The sequence below is a fragment of the Xenopus tropicalis genome, chromosome 7, assembly GCF_000004195.4.
Source record: "Xenopus tropicalis strain Nigerian chromosome 7, UCB_Xtro_10.0, whole genome shotgun sequence".
In the NCBI taxonomy this organism is placed as follows: domain Eukaryota; kingdom Metazoa; phylum Chordata; class Amphibia; order Anura; family Pipidae; genus Xenopus; species Xenopus tropicalis.
Genome location: NC_030683.2, coordinates 103086987 through 103104380, shown reverse-complemented (window position 1 = coordinate 103104380; position 17394 = coordinate 103086987). Strand labels below are relative to the sequence as shown.

General features: G+C 40.3%; 5 protein-coding genes across 5 annotated transcripts; 2 read left to right on the top strand and 3 right to left on the bottom strand.

Annotated features, from left to right (window-relative positions):
• Positions 1-1372: 1372 nt before the first annotated feature.
• Positions 1373-2348, bottom strand: hsp30e (heat shock protein 30E). The gene has a single exon (XM_002944229.5). The coding sequence runs from the start codon at positions 2170-2172 to the stop codon at positions 1525-1527; it is 648 nt and encodes a 215-aa protein (XP_002944275.2). The 5' UTR covers positions 2173-2348; the 3' UTR covers positions 1373-1524.
• Positions 2349-5272: 2924 nt separating this feature from the next.
• Positions 5273-6542, top strand: LOC100489058 (heat shock protein 30C). Its single transcript, XM_018095472.2, has one exon. The coding sequence runs from the start codon at positions 5454-5456 to the stop codon at positions 6099-6101; it is 648 nt and encodes a 215-aa protein (XP_017950961.1). The 5' UTR covers positions 5273-5453; the 3' UTR covers positions 6102-6542.
• A 2113-nt stretch (positions 6543-8655) lies between these two features.
• LOC100489207 (heat shock protein 30D) lies at positions 8656-10116 on the bottom strand. Its single transcript, XM_012967412.2, is given in 2 exon segments — positions 8656-9417; positions 9420-10116. Coding segments are annotated over 2 exon segments (618 nt in total). The 5' UTR covers positions 10000-10116; the 3' UTR covers positions 8656-9379.
• A 4631-nt stretch (positions 10117-14747) lies between these two features.
• On the bottom strand, positions 14748-15707 carry hsp30d (heat shock protein 30d). The gene has a single exon (XM_002937600.5). The coding sequence runs from the start codon at positions 15530-15532 to the stop codon at positions 14885-14887; it is 648 nt and encodes a 215-aa protein (XP_002937646.1). The 5' UTR covers positions 15533-15707; the 3' UTR covers positions 14748-14884.
• Positions 15708-16154: 447 nt separating this feature from the next.
• On the top strand, positions 16155-17132 carry hsp30c (heat shock protein 30C). The gene has a single exon (XM_002944228.4). The coding sequence runs from the start codon at positions 16339-16341 to the stop codon at positions 16984-16986; it is 648 nt and encodes a 215-aa protein (XP_002944274.2). The 5' UTR covers positions 16155-16338; the 3' UTR covers positions 16987-17132.
• The last annotated feature ends 262 nt before the right edge of the window (positions 17133-17394 follow it).

Here is a 17394-nt window from a genome sequence, read left to right as displayed (position 1 = left end):
TTAGCCGCCCAGACTGCCAGTTGGTCAAGATCCTGCTACAAGGATGCCACATCCTGGATAGAATTGACTGGTCTGCAGAGTTTTGTGTCATCAGCAAACACTGATACATTGCTAATAATACCCTCACCTAAGTCATTTATAAACAAGTTAAACAAAAGTGGACCCAGTACAGAACCCTAAGGGACCCCACTGAGAACCTTACTCCAAGTAGAGAATGTGCCATTAACAACTGCGCTCTGTACCCGATTCTGTAGCCCATTTTCTATCCATGTGAAAACTACTTCACCAATAGACCTTAGTTTAGAAAGCAGTCGTTTCTGGGGAACGGTATCAAATGCTTTGGCAAAATCCAAATAGATTATATCTACTGCACCCCCACTGTCCAGCTTCTTACTTACCTCATCATAAAAGCAATTAAATTGGTCTGACATGACCTGTCCTTCATAAAGCCATGCTGATTACTGCTCATAATGCCATTCTCCAGTACATAATTTTGTATGTGATCCCTTAACAAGCCTTCAAATAACTTCCCCAACCATGTACCGACCATGTAGAGAACACACTGTATTGGCTGGCTTCTGTCCCATGTGGGCAGTAACTAACTTGATTGAGAAGCCTAACAACACTAATAATAAATATATATCCCCGATGTATTAACAATACATATGCATGCATTATACAGGCAAGTACAAATGCAATGCAGGGAAATCCAAATCCAAATGCACTAATAATTTCTATGCTAGAAATATATAGTGAATTACAAAGCCAATGTACTTTATATCCCCTTAGTATGCAACTACACCTGCAATACATTCATTGTAAATATAAATGCAATATTCAAGGAAATAAAAACCCAATATTAATAGAAGTAATTAATATGAATTCATTGCTTACAGCTGCTTAAATTTCCTGCAGCTCTGGACTGTTGTGGCAGTGTTTAGGGGTGGGTGCTCTATTCTTTTAGCAATTTTCCAAAATAAATGAACATAGTTTAAAGAGCTGGTTGTGCACAGCATAGGAAGCCATAACTGCTCAATGGGCACAGGAACTGTGAAAGCCTACCAAGGAGATTTTTGCCCAAACTTCAGAAGCCCAGAGGCAGAGGGAAGGCTGCTGGGTACATAAGTGCAAGTGACTGATTCTTACAGGAGACACACGAGGGTGATTTGATCACATGTGTTTGAGCTACCAAAGTTAAAGGCAAAATTATCAAAATGTTATTTATTTTCTAATTAAAAAGCTTCAAAAATCAATAGCAAGAATGTAAGAATGTAACCTCTTGTATTTGGTTGTATGTTTATTGCATACACCCATTTATTGTTATCTAAAGAGGATCTTATAAAGCACTACTAACAAACAAAAACAGGTAAAATTTAGTGAAATTAGTTTCATTTGATTTATTAAAAGAAAAATACTGATCACTTGTTGCCACTTACATTATATATTACTAATTCAGTACAATAAGCATATAACATAAAATTAAATCTTTTTCAGTAAAAGTCCTTTCATGTTATCAGGGAGATTTCAGTCCATCTGTTGCTCCCCATCTGCATTGCTGTTCTGGGCATCGGGTGGGATTTCCTGTGCATCTCTGGGGGCCGGATCCATGCTGATAGGAATGGGTCTCTCTGAGGCAGGTGGCAGCGCCAGCCGAGGAGCCTGAATATGTAGGTGCCCGTCCTTGGATAAGGAGCACACAACTTGCTCAGGATTCACACCTTCTGGCAGTTCAGCTTCTCTCTTCCACTCTCTGTATTCATGGACGTAGCTCCCATCCTCACTGTCACTTTTCCTCTCATGTTTTCCTGTCACAATCACTCTCCTTCCCTGCGTTTTCACTGTTAGTTCATGAGGAGAAAAGTCCCTCACATCCAGCGTCAGCTCAAAGTGATCCTTCCCATCTTTGCCTGAGCTGGGAGAGGTCCCCTCAGTTTCTGTGGCTCTGGGCTGTCGGCTCTGGTCTGTTATTCTTCTCATATCCATGTCCTGAGAGAGGAGCCGATAAGCCTCATTCACACACTGCATTCTCCTCTCCATGTCATTCCTCATGCTCAGAATGCCATCTCCCAGCTGGCCAAGGATGAGGCGAGTGGCTGGCCAGAGTGTGAGTGCAGGCTGGCTGCAGGGACACAGAGGGGAGTGTGAGGGCTGTAGGAGGCTGACAGGAAACATCTTCTGCTGATTTCCTGGAGCTTCTTGTCAGAGAAGAGCTGGAGAGATTGTGCTTGTTTGTGCGCTGCTGCTTTCTTGCTTCTCAGTACTGCAGCCAGTCACAGCCCCGGCACTTTTATATTCCTAACTTAGTGTTCTGGGCCCTTCCTGACACTTCCATGTGCTCTCTTTTTATGGGCAGAAGGGGAGGAGCCTGTGTGTACATAATGAATTATGTCAGCTACTTGAGAGGAGACTGTGCTAGCAACTTCTGGCATTCACTGGGGCAGTGACATCACAAGTGGGAGGGGCAGTATGTGTGCGGGTGTGTTTGCTTACTGAAAGCAGCCAGAGAGTTCAGTTCAATTAAATTTGACTCATGAAACAAAATACATCACTTGCAATTCATATAATGTTCTTTCCCACACACACATAGGGGCACATTTACTTACTCACGATCGGGCCGAATGCGTCCGATTGCGTTTTTTTCGTAATGATCGGTATTTGGCGATTTTTCGGAAAATTATCGCGACTTTTTCGTTGCCATTCCGAATGTTGTGCAAAATCTGGCGATTTTTTCGTAGCGTTAAAACTTGCACGAAAAGTCGCGCCTTTTTCGTAGCCATTCCGAAAGTTGCGCAAAATGTTGCAATTTTTTCGTAGCGTTCAGATTCATTCAAGCTTCAGTATGGTGACTTTTCTTGGGCCAGGTTGGAGCTGCAGAGTGCCATTGAGCCCTATGGGAGACTTTCCTTGGGCCGGGTTGGAGCTGCAGAGTGCCATTGAGCCCTATGGGAGACTTTCCTTGGGCCAGGTTGGAGCTGCAGAGTGCCATTGAGCCCTATGGGAGGCTTTACTTGGGCCAGGCTGGAGCTGCAGAGTGCCATTGAGCCCTATGGGAGACTTTCCTTGGGCCAGGTTGGGGCTGCAGAGTGCCATTGAGCCCTATGGGAGACTTTCCTTGGGCCGGGTTGGAGCTGCAGAGTGCCATTGAGCCCTATGGGAGACTTTCCTTGGGTCAGGTTGGAGCTGCAGAGTGCCATTGAGCCCTATGGGAGACTTTCCTTGGGCCAGGTTGGAGCTGCAGAGTGCCATTGAGCCCTATGGGAGACTTTCCTTGGGCCAGGTTGGAGCTGCAGAGTGCCATTGAGTCCTATGGGAGGCTTCCAAAATCATGCTAAGTCTGAAAGTTTCACCCGCTGCTTACGAGCGCTCAATATGAAAAAGTCGCGACAAGATACGAGCGAATCGTAATGGCTACGAAAACTCGCGTTTTTTCGCGCAAATCGTATTGGTAACGAAAAAGTCACGACAATTTCCGAAAAGTCGTAAAGGCGCCGAAAAAATACGAAAAAGTCGCAAAATGTTCGTTTTCCAATTGGAATTTTTCCAATTCGGATTCGAATTCGTGTCTTAGTAAATCAGCCCCATAGAGTACAACTGCTGGCATGTGCATTTCTTATAGTAAATATTGCTGAGTAATATATCATATAAATGTAAACATAGAGATGGAGCTGGTATAAAGTGGGTTCAAAGCATCAGGTTCTTAAGGCAGAGAACAGACCTACTTTCTACCCTTTGCTTTTAGCACTTCATTTACTTTAAAAGTGCAATGAGCACATTTGGTGCAAGAAATCTAAAGTGCAACTGCTTAGTGTACAGCGTTTAAACATGTAAAAACTTGCTTGCCTTTTTGCACCTAACGGTTAAGACTAAAATAGTAAAGGGCCTGTTGTATTTCATCTATATTATCATTTTTGTTTCAAAGTGGAAAATTATACAGCATTTAATAATGTTTCCAAAAAATGTTGTTCATTTTATGAACTTGTTTTGCAATACTGTAAATGGTGCTTATTTAAACAGAGTAGTGGAAGCTCATGGTTACATAAGCCAAACTGTTCATGCTCCATACTCTCATGTAAATCCCCCAACCTGACAATAAATCTATAGCTATAAACATCTGGGTCAGGTCCCAACTTTTAGAAACACACTGAGACATACAGACACGTCTCTCCTAAAAACTACATCCATGATGTTTTACTTTTGTTAAGACTGTACCCATATTAGGTGAAATGAACTAGTTATCCACTTATTAGATACTCAAATGTATACTAATGTCCACCGCAGTAAAAAAATGGTATCTTTACAAGGGCTCCCATGGACATATGGCTGTGGTTTTAGTACTGACTTTTTAAACATTCAGGTTTTTCTAAACACATGAGACCCAAAAAAATTGATGTGTTGGAGCATTAGGCTGGAGGACAACAAATTTCTTTGAGATTGGGGCCTATAAAAATATAAAAGGAGGACAATGCAGGCTGTGTGCTTGTGAACAATACCTGAAATGAAAAACTACATTAGCATATTTAAATTGGCAATAAATCATATTGCATCATCTATAAATAAAAAAACCATCATGTTCAATTGACCAGATCTGGTCACATGAATTCAAGGTTCCATATATTGCAAAGTGCTCTGTACAGGTTGGGTGTAGGCCAGACTGGGGAAGTTCACTCCTTATCTGCTCCAGAACATTCCCTCTCTTAGAAACGTGTGCATAGAAGTAGCGTACGGAGCAGAAAGACATGGGTATGGGTTGTGTGTGGGTCCTACAATGGCAGCATTTTGAACATTTTGTGGACTGTTTTTTCTGACCCACATATCACTAGTGCACATAATTTGTATTGCTAAAATTGGGTGGGTGACATAGTCAGCACCATCGCTAAAGAAGCTGCTCCCTAATGAAGATTAATAATATTTTATATAATTGTACTTTTACAACGTAGGGAATCTATGTCCCTAAGCTATCAAACATTATGTACTGTGTATTCCAACCAGCTTCTATGCTCCCATTTACTTTCTCAGTTTATCAGCATATTTCTACTACTCACATTGCCCCACTTTGGGTATGGCCCCTTTATTTATCTTCCACAATCTAAAATATTATATAGAGAATTAACTTGAAAATGCATTATTATTTCTCTGCCAGTCTCAGTAACGCACACATACTGCCCCTCCCACTAGTGATGTCACTGCCCCAGTGAATGCCAGAAGTTGCTAGCACAGCCTCCGTCTCAAGTAGCTGACATAATTCATTATGTACACACAGGCTCCTCCCCTTCTGCCCATATACAGAGAGCACATGGAAGTGTCAGGAAGGGCCCAGAACACTAAGTTAGGAATATAAAAGTGCCGGGGCTGTGACTGGCTGCAGTACTGAGAAGCAAGAAAGCAGCAGCGCACAAACAAGCACAATCTCTCCAGCTCTTCTCTGACAAGAAGCTCCAGGAAATCAGCAGAAGATGTTTCCTGTCAGCCTCCTACAGCCCTCACACTCCCCTCTGTGTCCCTGCAGCCAGCCTGCACTCACACTCTGGCCAGCCACTCGCCTCATCCTTGGCCAGCTGGGAGATGACATTCTGAGCATGAGGAATGACATGGAGAGGAGAATGCAGTGTGTGAATGAGGCTTATCGGCTCCTCTCTCAGGACATGGATATGAGAAGAATAACAGACCAGAGCCGACAGCCCAGAGCCACAGAAACTGAGGGGACCTCTCCCAGCTCAGGCAAAGATGGGAAGGATCACTTTGAGCTGACACTGGATGTGAGGGACTTTTCTCCTCATGAACTAACAGTGAAAATGCAGGGAAGGAGAGTGATTGTGATAGGAAAACAAGAGAGGAAAAGTGACAGTGAGAATGGGAGCTACGTCCATGAATACAGAGAGTGGAAGAGAGAAGCTGAACTGCCAGAAGGTGTGAATCCTGAGCAAGTTGTGTGCTCCTTTTCCAAGGACGGGCACCTACATATTCAGGCTCCTCGGCTGGCACTGCCACCTGCCCCAGAGAGACCCATTCCTATCAGCATGGATCCGGCCCCCAGAGATGCACAGGAAATCCCACCCGATGCCCAGAACAGCAATGCAGATGGGGAGCAACAGATGGACTGAACTGCCAGACTTTTATTCTTCGAAATTTTTTTTTACAGTATATTGTGTATTTTTATATCAATGTTATGTATAAATTTACTAGTAATCTAAATGTAACAATCTTATAGTTGTGCTTTGTCAAACTTTTTTCTTAATCAGTAAAATTTAAATAATTTTTCCTTATCAGCCTATTCATTTTTTATATAATACATAAGAATGAGCAGATAACAGTATGAATTCTTAAAAAGTGAAACAATAACGATTTTGCTACATGATAGATCATGGTATAACATTTGCACATACAAGTATAGAAATTTCACTCTATAGAACTTTTACTGGAGGGAAAGAATTTTTATTTTTCAGTTCCTGGGATTTAGTAGGTGTAAACGTAGGTGTAAATGAAGTAAGATAATCATGTCATTGGTATAGCACATTTAGAATGAATAAAGATAAAAAATCTGATTGGTTGCCATAATTTATTCACTTTATCACTGCAATACTGCATTTTTAAATATTTTATAAACATAAACACAGTGCTATAGTGCCTAGCTAAAGAGCTATAAATCAGCAGAGGCACAGCATAAGTAAGGGAATTTTGAATTAATTGGGTGGGCATGTTGGCTACAGCATACGGTCATGGCCTGCTATGGAGTTATAAATAAACCCCTCTACCCATATTACTGGACTGGCAGCTGAAAGCCATGCACTGTTTTTACCAGGGCCAGTTCTTAAGCAAATAATTTTATTGAATGATACAGATATCCTGCATGGAGGGAGTTATGTTTACTGTAGTTAATAATACAGTAATGTAAGTGATTGTGATATATGAATCCATACAGCTATACCACAGAAGCAATATCCATCAATATCCCTGTGGGGTGGGTGCAAGACCTCGGGGTAATTACAATGGTTTGAGCCACTGCCATTAACAGTCCTACCGAAGCCAAAGAAACCACTAGAATAGTATATAAAAACAGGAAATTGCCCTGATACACATGCCAGGTATTGATCCTTAATTCTGTCAATGAAAGCAGAACGAGAGATTAACCTTTCCTACAGCTTGATAAAGTAGCTGCACTTGCGCATGCACAGTAGAAGTTTAAGCCAAACTTTAACAAAACTGCACCCCCTGTGATTTTACCTTTCCTTCTCCTTTAAAGGTATATAGGGGACCCAAGGGGTTAACTTTCCTTACCTTTCAGAAAGTCCTTGTATATCCCTATACCCTCTAGAAAAGAGGTATTTCTCACTGACCCAGGGATAGTGTGACAAGCTATATCTTTGGTCACCACCTATTACCAGGGTGGATGTGCTTGTAAGTGCAAAATGATAGTATGTACTATACATATAGTATGTATGTATATTAACATAAAGGACTTATGATTTTACTTCAACTTTGAGCTTCTACTCTACCTTTATGGACATCCGGAGTGCCTGCCTTTCCTATTGATTGGTTTTCTATATGGCTCCCCTATGCTGAGGGTCTGGGGCATGAGCCCCCAGACCAAACCTTTAATCGGGTAAGCTGGATCTCTACTAGTACATCTTAGATTTATATATTTTTTTTGAGTTTAAGTGTAAAATGGCCCTAGTGTCAAACTTTGAACCGTAATGTGACTAACAACCTTAGTGAAGTTGTGGAGCAGGGACCCCATATGAACAAAGGCAGTGGTTTGTTCATGACAATCCTTGTCGTAGCACCTTCATGATGAGATAAATAGGACAAGATATTCAGAGCAGCTTATGCACCACAGAGAAGAAGTGCTGTGCAGGCCCTGACTGGCAATCTGTGGATTCTGGCATATGCTAGATGGGCTTCTGTAAGATACCATAGACAGTCACTATTTATTGGACTAGTTTAAAATAAGACCTCCCCAAACTACACCGGCCTAGTGTAGGGGACACTGAATTGAAGGGGACTTGGAATAGCAGTGGTTTTCACTGAATGAGATCCATTTCAATGAAGTGTGCCTGTACAATGAAACTGTTTGTCCACATTGCTTGGTCTCCTGCAATGATTGCTGGTCTGATATTAAATGAAACTGCTTGTTTTGTATTGCAATTTGAGCTTTAAGATGAAACAGCATGGTGTTTTTTTAAATCTAAAATGTATTTAGCATAATTTTTCAGATAGCTAGCCCCCAAAATGGTGCACAGTTTTGAATGCTGTGTTTTTACGTAGCCCAAAATAACAGTATGAAAGACTCCTCTATAGACTAACATTGCAGTGCCCTAACAAAAGCCTGCTTCAATGTTTGTCAAGTGACTGCAGGGAGGCTGTCCTTTGTGATTTAATGTTGTTTTTGAGGCAAATTAAAAACATAATTCTTACTGTGATACTGACACATTAAAAGTTACCTACAGATTAACTGAAGTTCCTAAGCCTGAATGTTGTGCCAGCTGGCTGTCCCTTCTCAACGTGTCAGTTATAGCTTCTAATTCTAACGGCCTCCTGCTGCACAAATATGGCCGCCCCCTCATACAGAAACATGGGGGATCAGATAGGGAATGTAAAAGCATTCGGCAAATACTTTTAAGGCACAATTATAAATAGCATGCAAAGACAATGTTATGATAGATGTAAAAAAAAAAGTTTAATTCCTGGTGTCAGTATCTCTTTAAAGCACCCAATATAGCCTTGTGTGTCATGAACCATAGCAGCAGCCAGCTATGTCAGAGGATGAGGCAGGTAACAAGCACTATTCAATAGCACCTAAAAATTCTGCTTTTCCTTTCTAATAACTGCAGAAGTTGGCAAAACTACAGTTTGAAGGTAACTAGAGCAGTTGTATGGGTTAATCTCTAACTGGTACATGCCAGCAGACCTCAGCAGCCTTGGCTGGTGAGTGTAATACAGAGCCTGATTGGAATGCTATTAGTGTAGTTTCATACTGCAAGTAATATGATCCCGTGTAATAGCCAAGGCTAAGACAGAGTATATATTATAGTGGTCTATATGACTTTTGAGCAAAATTCCATAAAAACAGAAAGTATGTACACTTTTAGTTAAAATTTTAAAGAAAATATAACTGAAAGTTGCCTGACAAAGCAAGAAAAGAATCATATGAAGAAGAACCACATGCTATCACTTTACGGCTGATATCTGACACTTAAAAGGATACAGGATATTGTGTCACTGTGTAGGAAAAGTAATTGAAAAGACTAAAATAGATTTAAATGTTATTAAGGAAAAATTAGTAATCACGTTCTGCCACCAAAACCTTATACATTTTACACAAACTATGAAATTAAATATTTGAAAATGTAAGCAAATTTGTTTTATATTATCAGTAAAGAATTTAGTTCATTTGTTGGTCCCCTTCTGCATTGCTGTTCTAGGCATCGGCTGTGCAACACTTGGTGCCATATTCATGCTGATAGGAATGGGTCTCTCCGGGGCAGGTGGCAGTGCCAGCCAAGGAGCTTTAATATGTAGGTGCCCATCCTTGGATAAGGAGCACACAACTTGCTCAAGATTCACACCTTCTGGCAGTTCAGCTCTTCTATTCCACTCTCTGTATTCATGGACGTAGCTCCCATCCTCACTGTCACTTTTCCTCTCATGTTTTCCTGTCACAATCACTCTCCTTCCCTGTGTTTTCACTGTTATTTCATGAGGAGAAAAGTCCCCCACATCCAGCATCAGCTCAAAGTGATCCTTCCCATCTTTGTCTGAGCTGGGAGAGGTCCCCTCAGTTTCTGTGGCTCTGGGCTGTCGGCTCTGGTCTGTTATTCTTCTCATATCCATGTCCTGAAAGAGGAGCTCACAAGCTTCATTAACATGCTGCCTTCTCCTCACCATGTCTTTCCTCATGCTCAGAATGTCATCTCCCAGCTGGCCAAAGAGTGTGAGTGCAGGCTGGCTGCAGGGACACAGATAGGCTTTTGAGGGCTGCAGGAGGTTGGAAGTTGGAAGCATGTTCTGCTGAATTCCTGGAGCTTCTTGTCAGAGAAGGGCTGGAGAGATTGTGCTTGTTTGTGCTTTCTTGCTTCTCAGTAATGCAGCCAGTCACAGTCCCAGCACTTTTATATTCATTAGGGCCATTCTGGGCTGTTCCTGAGATTTCTCTGTAAATGAGGAGAAGGGGAGGAGCCTGTGTTTACATAATGAATTATGTCAGCTACTTGAGACAAAGGGTGAGACAGTTTGGAGAATAAGCCTAAATTCAAATGTTTTTAATGGCTCAACCTATATATTTCTGCCAACTTTGGTATGTTTTACTTCACAGAGAGCCTTTTATTTCTACCACTTAATATACTTATGTACCTACAGACTTACCTACAGGCTGGGGTTGATACTCACTGTATAACCCAGTGGTGGGCAAACTTATTAGTCAACTGAGCCAAATATCAACAAAATAGTGATTGAAATTTCTTTTGAGAGCCAAATTTTTTGCAGACTGTCACTGGCTCACTCGTGCATGTAACGAGTGAGCCTCCACTGCAGTGTATCCCACCCCCCCACCTGGGCAACGAAAATGTGATCGCACTTTATGTGCGAGCCCGCACCTGGAAGAGCCAAATTTAAGGGACTAAAGAGCCACAGTTTGTTCACCACTGGTATAACCCAATAAGTCATCAAACTCTGAAATATCACCTTTCTCTTAGTATAACGTATATTAATTTTCAATATAGTAATAAGTAATAAAGGTTCTTTAGAAGAAATTTAATTTTCAACAAACAAAAAACTTTTATAGGTTCTCCCAAGCCACAAGTTTGCCCAGCTGTTTAAACATCATAATCTTTACCACCTTGGACCCCATAGTGTTAGTTGGTAGCCTATAATGAATACCACTGATACAAACTGGTATATTAATAATTTAATAAGTACTTATTTTATAAAGTATATCTTTTTTGTGTAATTGTTTTCTGCTTTATGCTCTTAAATTGTACTAATCCCTGTATAATAACCTTTGGCTTTGAACCTATCAGGCATCCAATCCCCATTGCCAATCCCCATTTGCTGTTTGTATACTGCTTCTTCTGAGCAAGTTTTCTTAATCCTACAGAACTGATCAAAAGGAATATTGTGTAACCAATGAGGGTGGATGAATACAATTACGTGCTGGCTTCTAGTAAACATCATTCACAATGGTTGTGCAATATTCCTTATGGTCAATTTTGTAGGATTTAGAAAAACTGTTCAAAGGAAACTCAAGTGGGCATTATTTCTTGTTCAAAGCCAGGGATTATTCAACAGTGATAATTACAACTTCAGAAGAAAAGGCAGAGGAATTTAAAAGGAAAGATCTAGTATACGTGCATATATAGATATCACTTTAGAAAATGTTAATGTACCCTTTACAACCACCTATACTCCACTAGCAAGCATAAAGATCTCTGACAAATATTGGGGAGTTCTAAAAGTGTATGAAGTTTTTGGTCCAATATTACCAGAGAGACAACAAATTATAGGTTTATGAAGACCCAGAATTTAAAAACTATACATTAACAGAAAAAAAATAAATAAAAAGGGCTGAAGTAACTCTGTAAATTTGCTACAATAAGAAAAGTTTTATATCACAAATAGTGATGAGTGAAACTGGCCCATTTAGGTTTGGTGAAATAATCACAAAACCATGGAAAAGTTGCAAAAGAATAAAATTTTACAAAAATGCATTGGAGACAATGGGAAAATTACACTGCACTTAAGGCATTTTTAGCTGTGCAATAGCATATATATTGCCCCACTTGCACAGATTTGCAAACATTTTCACCACCGCAGAAACTGAATTTTGCTTGAAGGAATTTGTATATTCTTAATTGCAAGAATCATGGAACAACTATATTCAGCAGTGTGTTAAATGTACGCATCGAAAATATTAATTTTTTTTTAATTGAATGTGAATGTGAGTTTAAATAGATTGTAAGACAGACAACTGTGTAAACAGATAAGGAACATAGGGAATATTAAAAAGCTCAGAGAATCATTGCATCTCCAGACATTTAAACATAATAAGGATCCGAAGGCATGGCATTTTGCAAAATAGAGAAAGTTACTATGGGACTAAGAGTGGGACATATTATCAAAGCTTTAAATCACATTTTCTCAAGGTCTTAACATAGATGTGAATTTATTAGCTTTTTTAAATAAAGGTACAGTTCATTGTGTACATAATGTACAATCAAGTTTAATGTCATAACATGAACCTACCATTTGTAATTTGTTAGGTCCCATGATATATATACTTTTTCTGAACATAGCATGTTGTCTAGTTATACCAGGGATGAGTTCTGATGCAGTTTGTTTTAATGGTGTTCATTAAAGTCTACCAAATCACCCTACAGGGTTCATAGTATTAGAGATTGAGGTTAAGACTCTCATTATGAGTATCCTCTGAGCAATTTTTCTAAATCCTACAAAATTGACCATAAGGAATATTGTCTAACTATTGTGGGTAATGGTTACAAGAGCCAGCCTGTAATTCTACACACCCACACCCAATGGCCACACAATATATTACTTTTGGTCAGTTTTAGGTCAGCTCCATATTCTTGCAGATGCTTTGGTGCCATTGCAAAAGACAACACTAATGAGTTGTTTATAAGAACTATCAGTTAATGAATTATTAATGCATCATCAGCTTAATATTAAATTGTAATAACGACCAATATGTGTAATCAGCTATTTTCATTTATGTTATTTCAATGAATTCACTAATAACACAAAATAAAGGTATTATTTTTCCCCAATAGACTTAGTAATGATTTCTGGTCACAATATAGCTACCATCTGTACAATTTGTGATCTTATTTCCAGGCTGATTTAAGGTGCCAGTGGGCCCAGGACAATTTTTTTATTGTTGGGGACCTGTGACCATCCCACTAAGTTTGTAATAATACTAGCTCTAAGCAGGTAAACTACGATATTATTAAATTAAGTGGTATCCAGGTGCACTGGACAAAAGGACATCGGAGTAGATTAACCATAAAAAAAATACAATATAAAATGACAAAAAAAATAAAAAGTAAAAAAATGTCTTTTATAAACAACTTATCAATGCTATGCTCGCTGTGTGGATTTAATAGAGGGGAACGCTTTAGTAAAATGTTAAAAGCAGATGAATGGTCTGATGATGGGCCCATGTATTAAAACAGCCCTATTTATTTTATATAATGCCACTCTACAAGATAAATTGGCTGTGATTTTGGCACAATTTGGTGATAATTCTGGTGCTATATTTTACTAAACTGTGAGAAATAACACATGCAGCGTGGATGTTATAATGGGCAATAACATATACTGTATTTGTGGCAAAAATCCGCAGTGACAGAAGTGATATCAGTTTAGTAACTCAGTTCTGCCATTATTTCTGAATCAATTCATTAACACCCTAATTCACTTTTTTTCTATTTTTCAGTCATGGTGCTGAATAACCCTATAAGAGTTGCCGTGGAGGTGCTAGTATGACAGAACAGTAGATACTACTTTCTTTCAGTAATATCAGACACAGCTGGCACTAAAAGGTTATACCCCCTCCCTCCTTGCGAGCCACTACTATGACCTCATTCAGACTACAGGTATGGGACCCGTTACCTGGAAACCCGTTATCCAGAAAGTTCCAAATTATGGAAAGGCCATCTCCCATAGACTCCATTCTAAGGAAATAATTCACATTTTTAAAAAATATTTCCTTTTCTCTGTAGTAATAATAAAACAATGCCTTGTACTTGATCCCAACTAAGATATCATTGATCCTTATTGGAGGCAAAACAATCCTATTGGGTTTATGTAACGTTTAAGTGCTTTTTTTAGCAGACTTAAGGTATAGAAATCCAAATTACAGTAAGATCCCTTATCCGGAAAACCCCAGGTCCCCGAGCATTCTGGATAACAGGTCCCATACCTGTACAATGTGAGGTTCTCACAAGTTTGCATCACTGGAAGCTAGAAAAGCTACAGTGATATCCTGCATCTCAGAATTCTGTATATCCTAGATATATATTGCCCTTAGTCACAATTACTGTTTTCCATAAACACCAATTACAAGTGATGATACCACTGTGCACTATTTATACTGATAAATGTAGCAGGTTATTTATTGCTTATTATTTTTATTGCCTAAAGGAAATAACGTAACCCCCTATCTTGTGGTCAGGATTGGAAGGGAAACATGGGAAGGATTGTCTCCGCAATTGCATAACATGTAAAATGTATTTGGGGTATGCAATTATAGGGATATATATAGTATAATAAAAATATCAGTTAATGTCCCACCTAGTAATGTTTATATAAATGTTAGAATTTTAATTACTGTTTATTTAGGCAGTATACCTCCACTTTTCTTTCAGCCTGTTCTGCTACTTTATTTTTAAAGAACTCCTCTGGATATTTTAGTATAATATATTATGCCTACGCATGTAGTCTTTTGATGTCCATATAAGTGTAATGAAAACTTTTCCATCCAAAGTTATTATTATGCTAGTACCTTTAGCTGGCTGTGATATTATTTGGTACCACAGTGCATATGTGCATCACATCTTTATAGGCTACTTTATCATTCTGTCATGAACATGAAAGTCTGAAGATTCTGCCCCTAAATTTACTATAATTATGTAATATTAGCCCTTTTGCAAAAATGTAGTTTTATAAGTGCTTATATATAGAAGAGTCAGCATTTAATTATACTTAGTACATACATTTGGGTTAAAAGATACAGCGCAATATTATAGTTTAATTTTGCTTTATTAAGAAAATACTCATACTGCCTTAAGAAAACTGCAATTTTATAAAATTAATACAGAAAAGTATATAACTAAATATTATAAGAATATATAAGTCCTTTCATGTTATCAGGGAGATTTCAGTCCATCTGTTGCTCCCCATCTGCATTGCTGTTCTGGGCATCGGGTGGGATTTCCTGTGCATCTCTGGGGGCCGGATCCATGCTGATAGGAATGGGTCTCTCTGGGGCAGGTGGCAGTGCCAGCCGAGGAGCCTGAATATGTAGGTGCCCGTCCTTGGAAAAGGAGCACACAACTTGCTCAGGATTCACACCTTCTGGCAGTTCAGCTTCTCTCTTCCACTCTCTGTATTCATGGAAGTAGCTCCCATCCTCACTGTCACTTTTCCTCTCTTGTTTTCCTGTCACAATCACTCTCCTTCCCTGCATTTTCACTGTTAGTTCATGAGGAGAAAAGTCCCTCACATCCAGCGTCAGCTCAAAGTGATCCTTCCCATCTTTGCCTGAGCTGGGAGAGGTCCCCTCAGTTTCTGCGGCTCTGGGCTGTCGGCTCTGGTCTGTTATTCTTCTCATATCCATGTCCTGAGAGAGGAGCCGATAAGCCTCATTCACACACTGCATTCTCCTCTCCATGTCATTCCTCATGCTCAGAATGTCGTCTCCCAGCTGGCCAAGGATGAGGCGAGTGGCTGGCCAGAGTGTGAGTGCAGGCTGGCTGCAGGGACACAGAGGGGAGTGTGAGGGCTGTAGGAGGCTGACAGGAAACATCTTCTGCTGATTTCCTGGAGCTTCTTGTCAGAGAAGAGCTGGAGAGATTGTGCTTGTTTGTGCTCTGCTGCTTTCTTGCTTCTCAGTACTGCAGCCAGTCACAGCCCCGGCACTTTTATATTCCTAACTTAGTGTTCTGGGCCCTTCCTGACACTTCCATGTGCTCTCTGTATATGGGCAGAAGGGGAGGAGCCTGTGAGTACATAATGAATTATGTCAGCTACTTGAGACGGAGGCTATGCTAGCAACTTCTGGAATTCACTGGGGCAGTGACATCACTAGTGGGAGTGACTGTGTGTGCGGGGAAAACTGACAAGGAATTCAGAATACAATTGTTCTAAATGCAAACAATATATTTCCTATTCCCTGTTTTGCAAATCTATTGTTAAAATAGATGAAATTAAACCAAATATTGTTAACTGTGGGAACCTGCACTACGTTAGGTATGCATCTCTCAAGTAAATCTGTCCCTGAATGTTTATGTCCAAAGGCAGTCTACAGTAATCACACACACTGCCCCTCCCACTAGTGATGTCACTGCCCCAGTGAATGCCAGAAGTTGCTAGCACAGTCTCCTCTCAAGTAGCTGACATAATTCATTATGTACACACAGGCTCCTCCCCTTCTGCCCATATACAGAGAGCACATGGAAGTGTCAGGAAGGGCCCAGAACACTAAGTTAGGAATATAAAAGTGCCGGGGCTGTGACTGGCTGCAGTACTGAGAAGCAAGAAAGCAGCAGCGCACAAACAAGCACAATCTCTCCAGCTCTTCTCTGACAAGAAGCTCCAGGAAATCAGCAGAAGATGTTTCCTGTCAGCCTCCTACAGCCCTCACACTCCCCTCTGTGTCCCTGCAGCCAGCCTGCACTCACACTCTGGCCAGCCACTCGCCTCATCCTTGGCCAGCTGGGAGATGACATTCTGAGCATGAGGAATGACATGGAGAGGAGAATGCAGTGTGTGAATGAGGCTTATCGGCTCCTCTCTCAGGACATGGATATGAGAAGAATAACAGACCAGAGCCGACAGCCCAGAGCCGCAGAAACTGAGGGGACCTCTCCCAGCTCAGGCAAAGATGGGAAGGATCACTTTGAGCTGACGCTGGATGTGAGGGACTTTTCTCCTCATGAACTAACAGTGAAAATGCAGGGAAGGAGAGTGATTGTGACAGGAAAACATGAGAGGAAAAGTGACAGTGAGGATGGGAGCTACGTCCATGAATACAGACAGTGGAAGAGAGAAGCTGAACTGCCAGAAGGTGTGAATCCTGAGCAAGTTGTGTGCTCCTTATCCAAGGACGGGCACCTACATATTCAGGCTCCTCGGCTGGCACTGCCACCTGCCCCAGAGAGACCCATTCCTATCAGCATGGATCCGGCCCCCAGAGATGCACAGGAAATCCCACCCGATGCCCAGAACAGCAATGCAGATGGCGAGCAACAGATGGACTGAAATCTCCCTGATAACATAAACCTTTATATGTCTAAATATTGATATTATTATTATATTTTAATATGATTTTTAGCAAATCAAAATGCATATATTTTATAGTGACAAAATATAGTCTTTTTTTTTTAATAAAGCAAATTAAAATATGTGTTTGGCCTTTTTATGTAATTTTTCCAAAGAATAAATTGGTTTGTCAGAGTACTAGGGTTTTTTTGTCAGTTTATAACTATGACTTAACATAGAACAGATTACCTTAAAAATAGTCATGGATAACTAGTGATAATGGTTGCTATAGAAGTATAAAACTGTTTCAGTATTTTCAGGGAGAATGGCAGCTGTCCCACTGACCTACTGGCTCTGTTATAGCAGATTGCAGCCTCATGCCTAAAATCTATACAATGGGCCTGATTC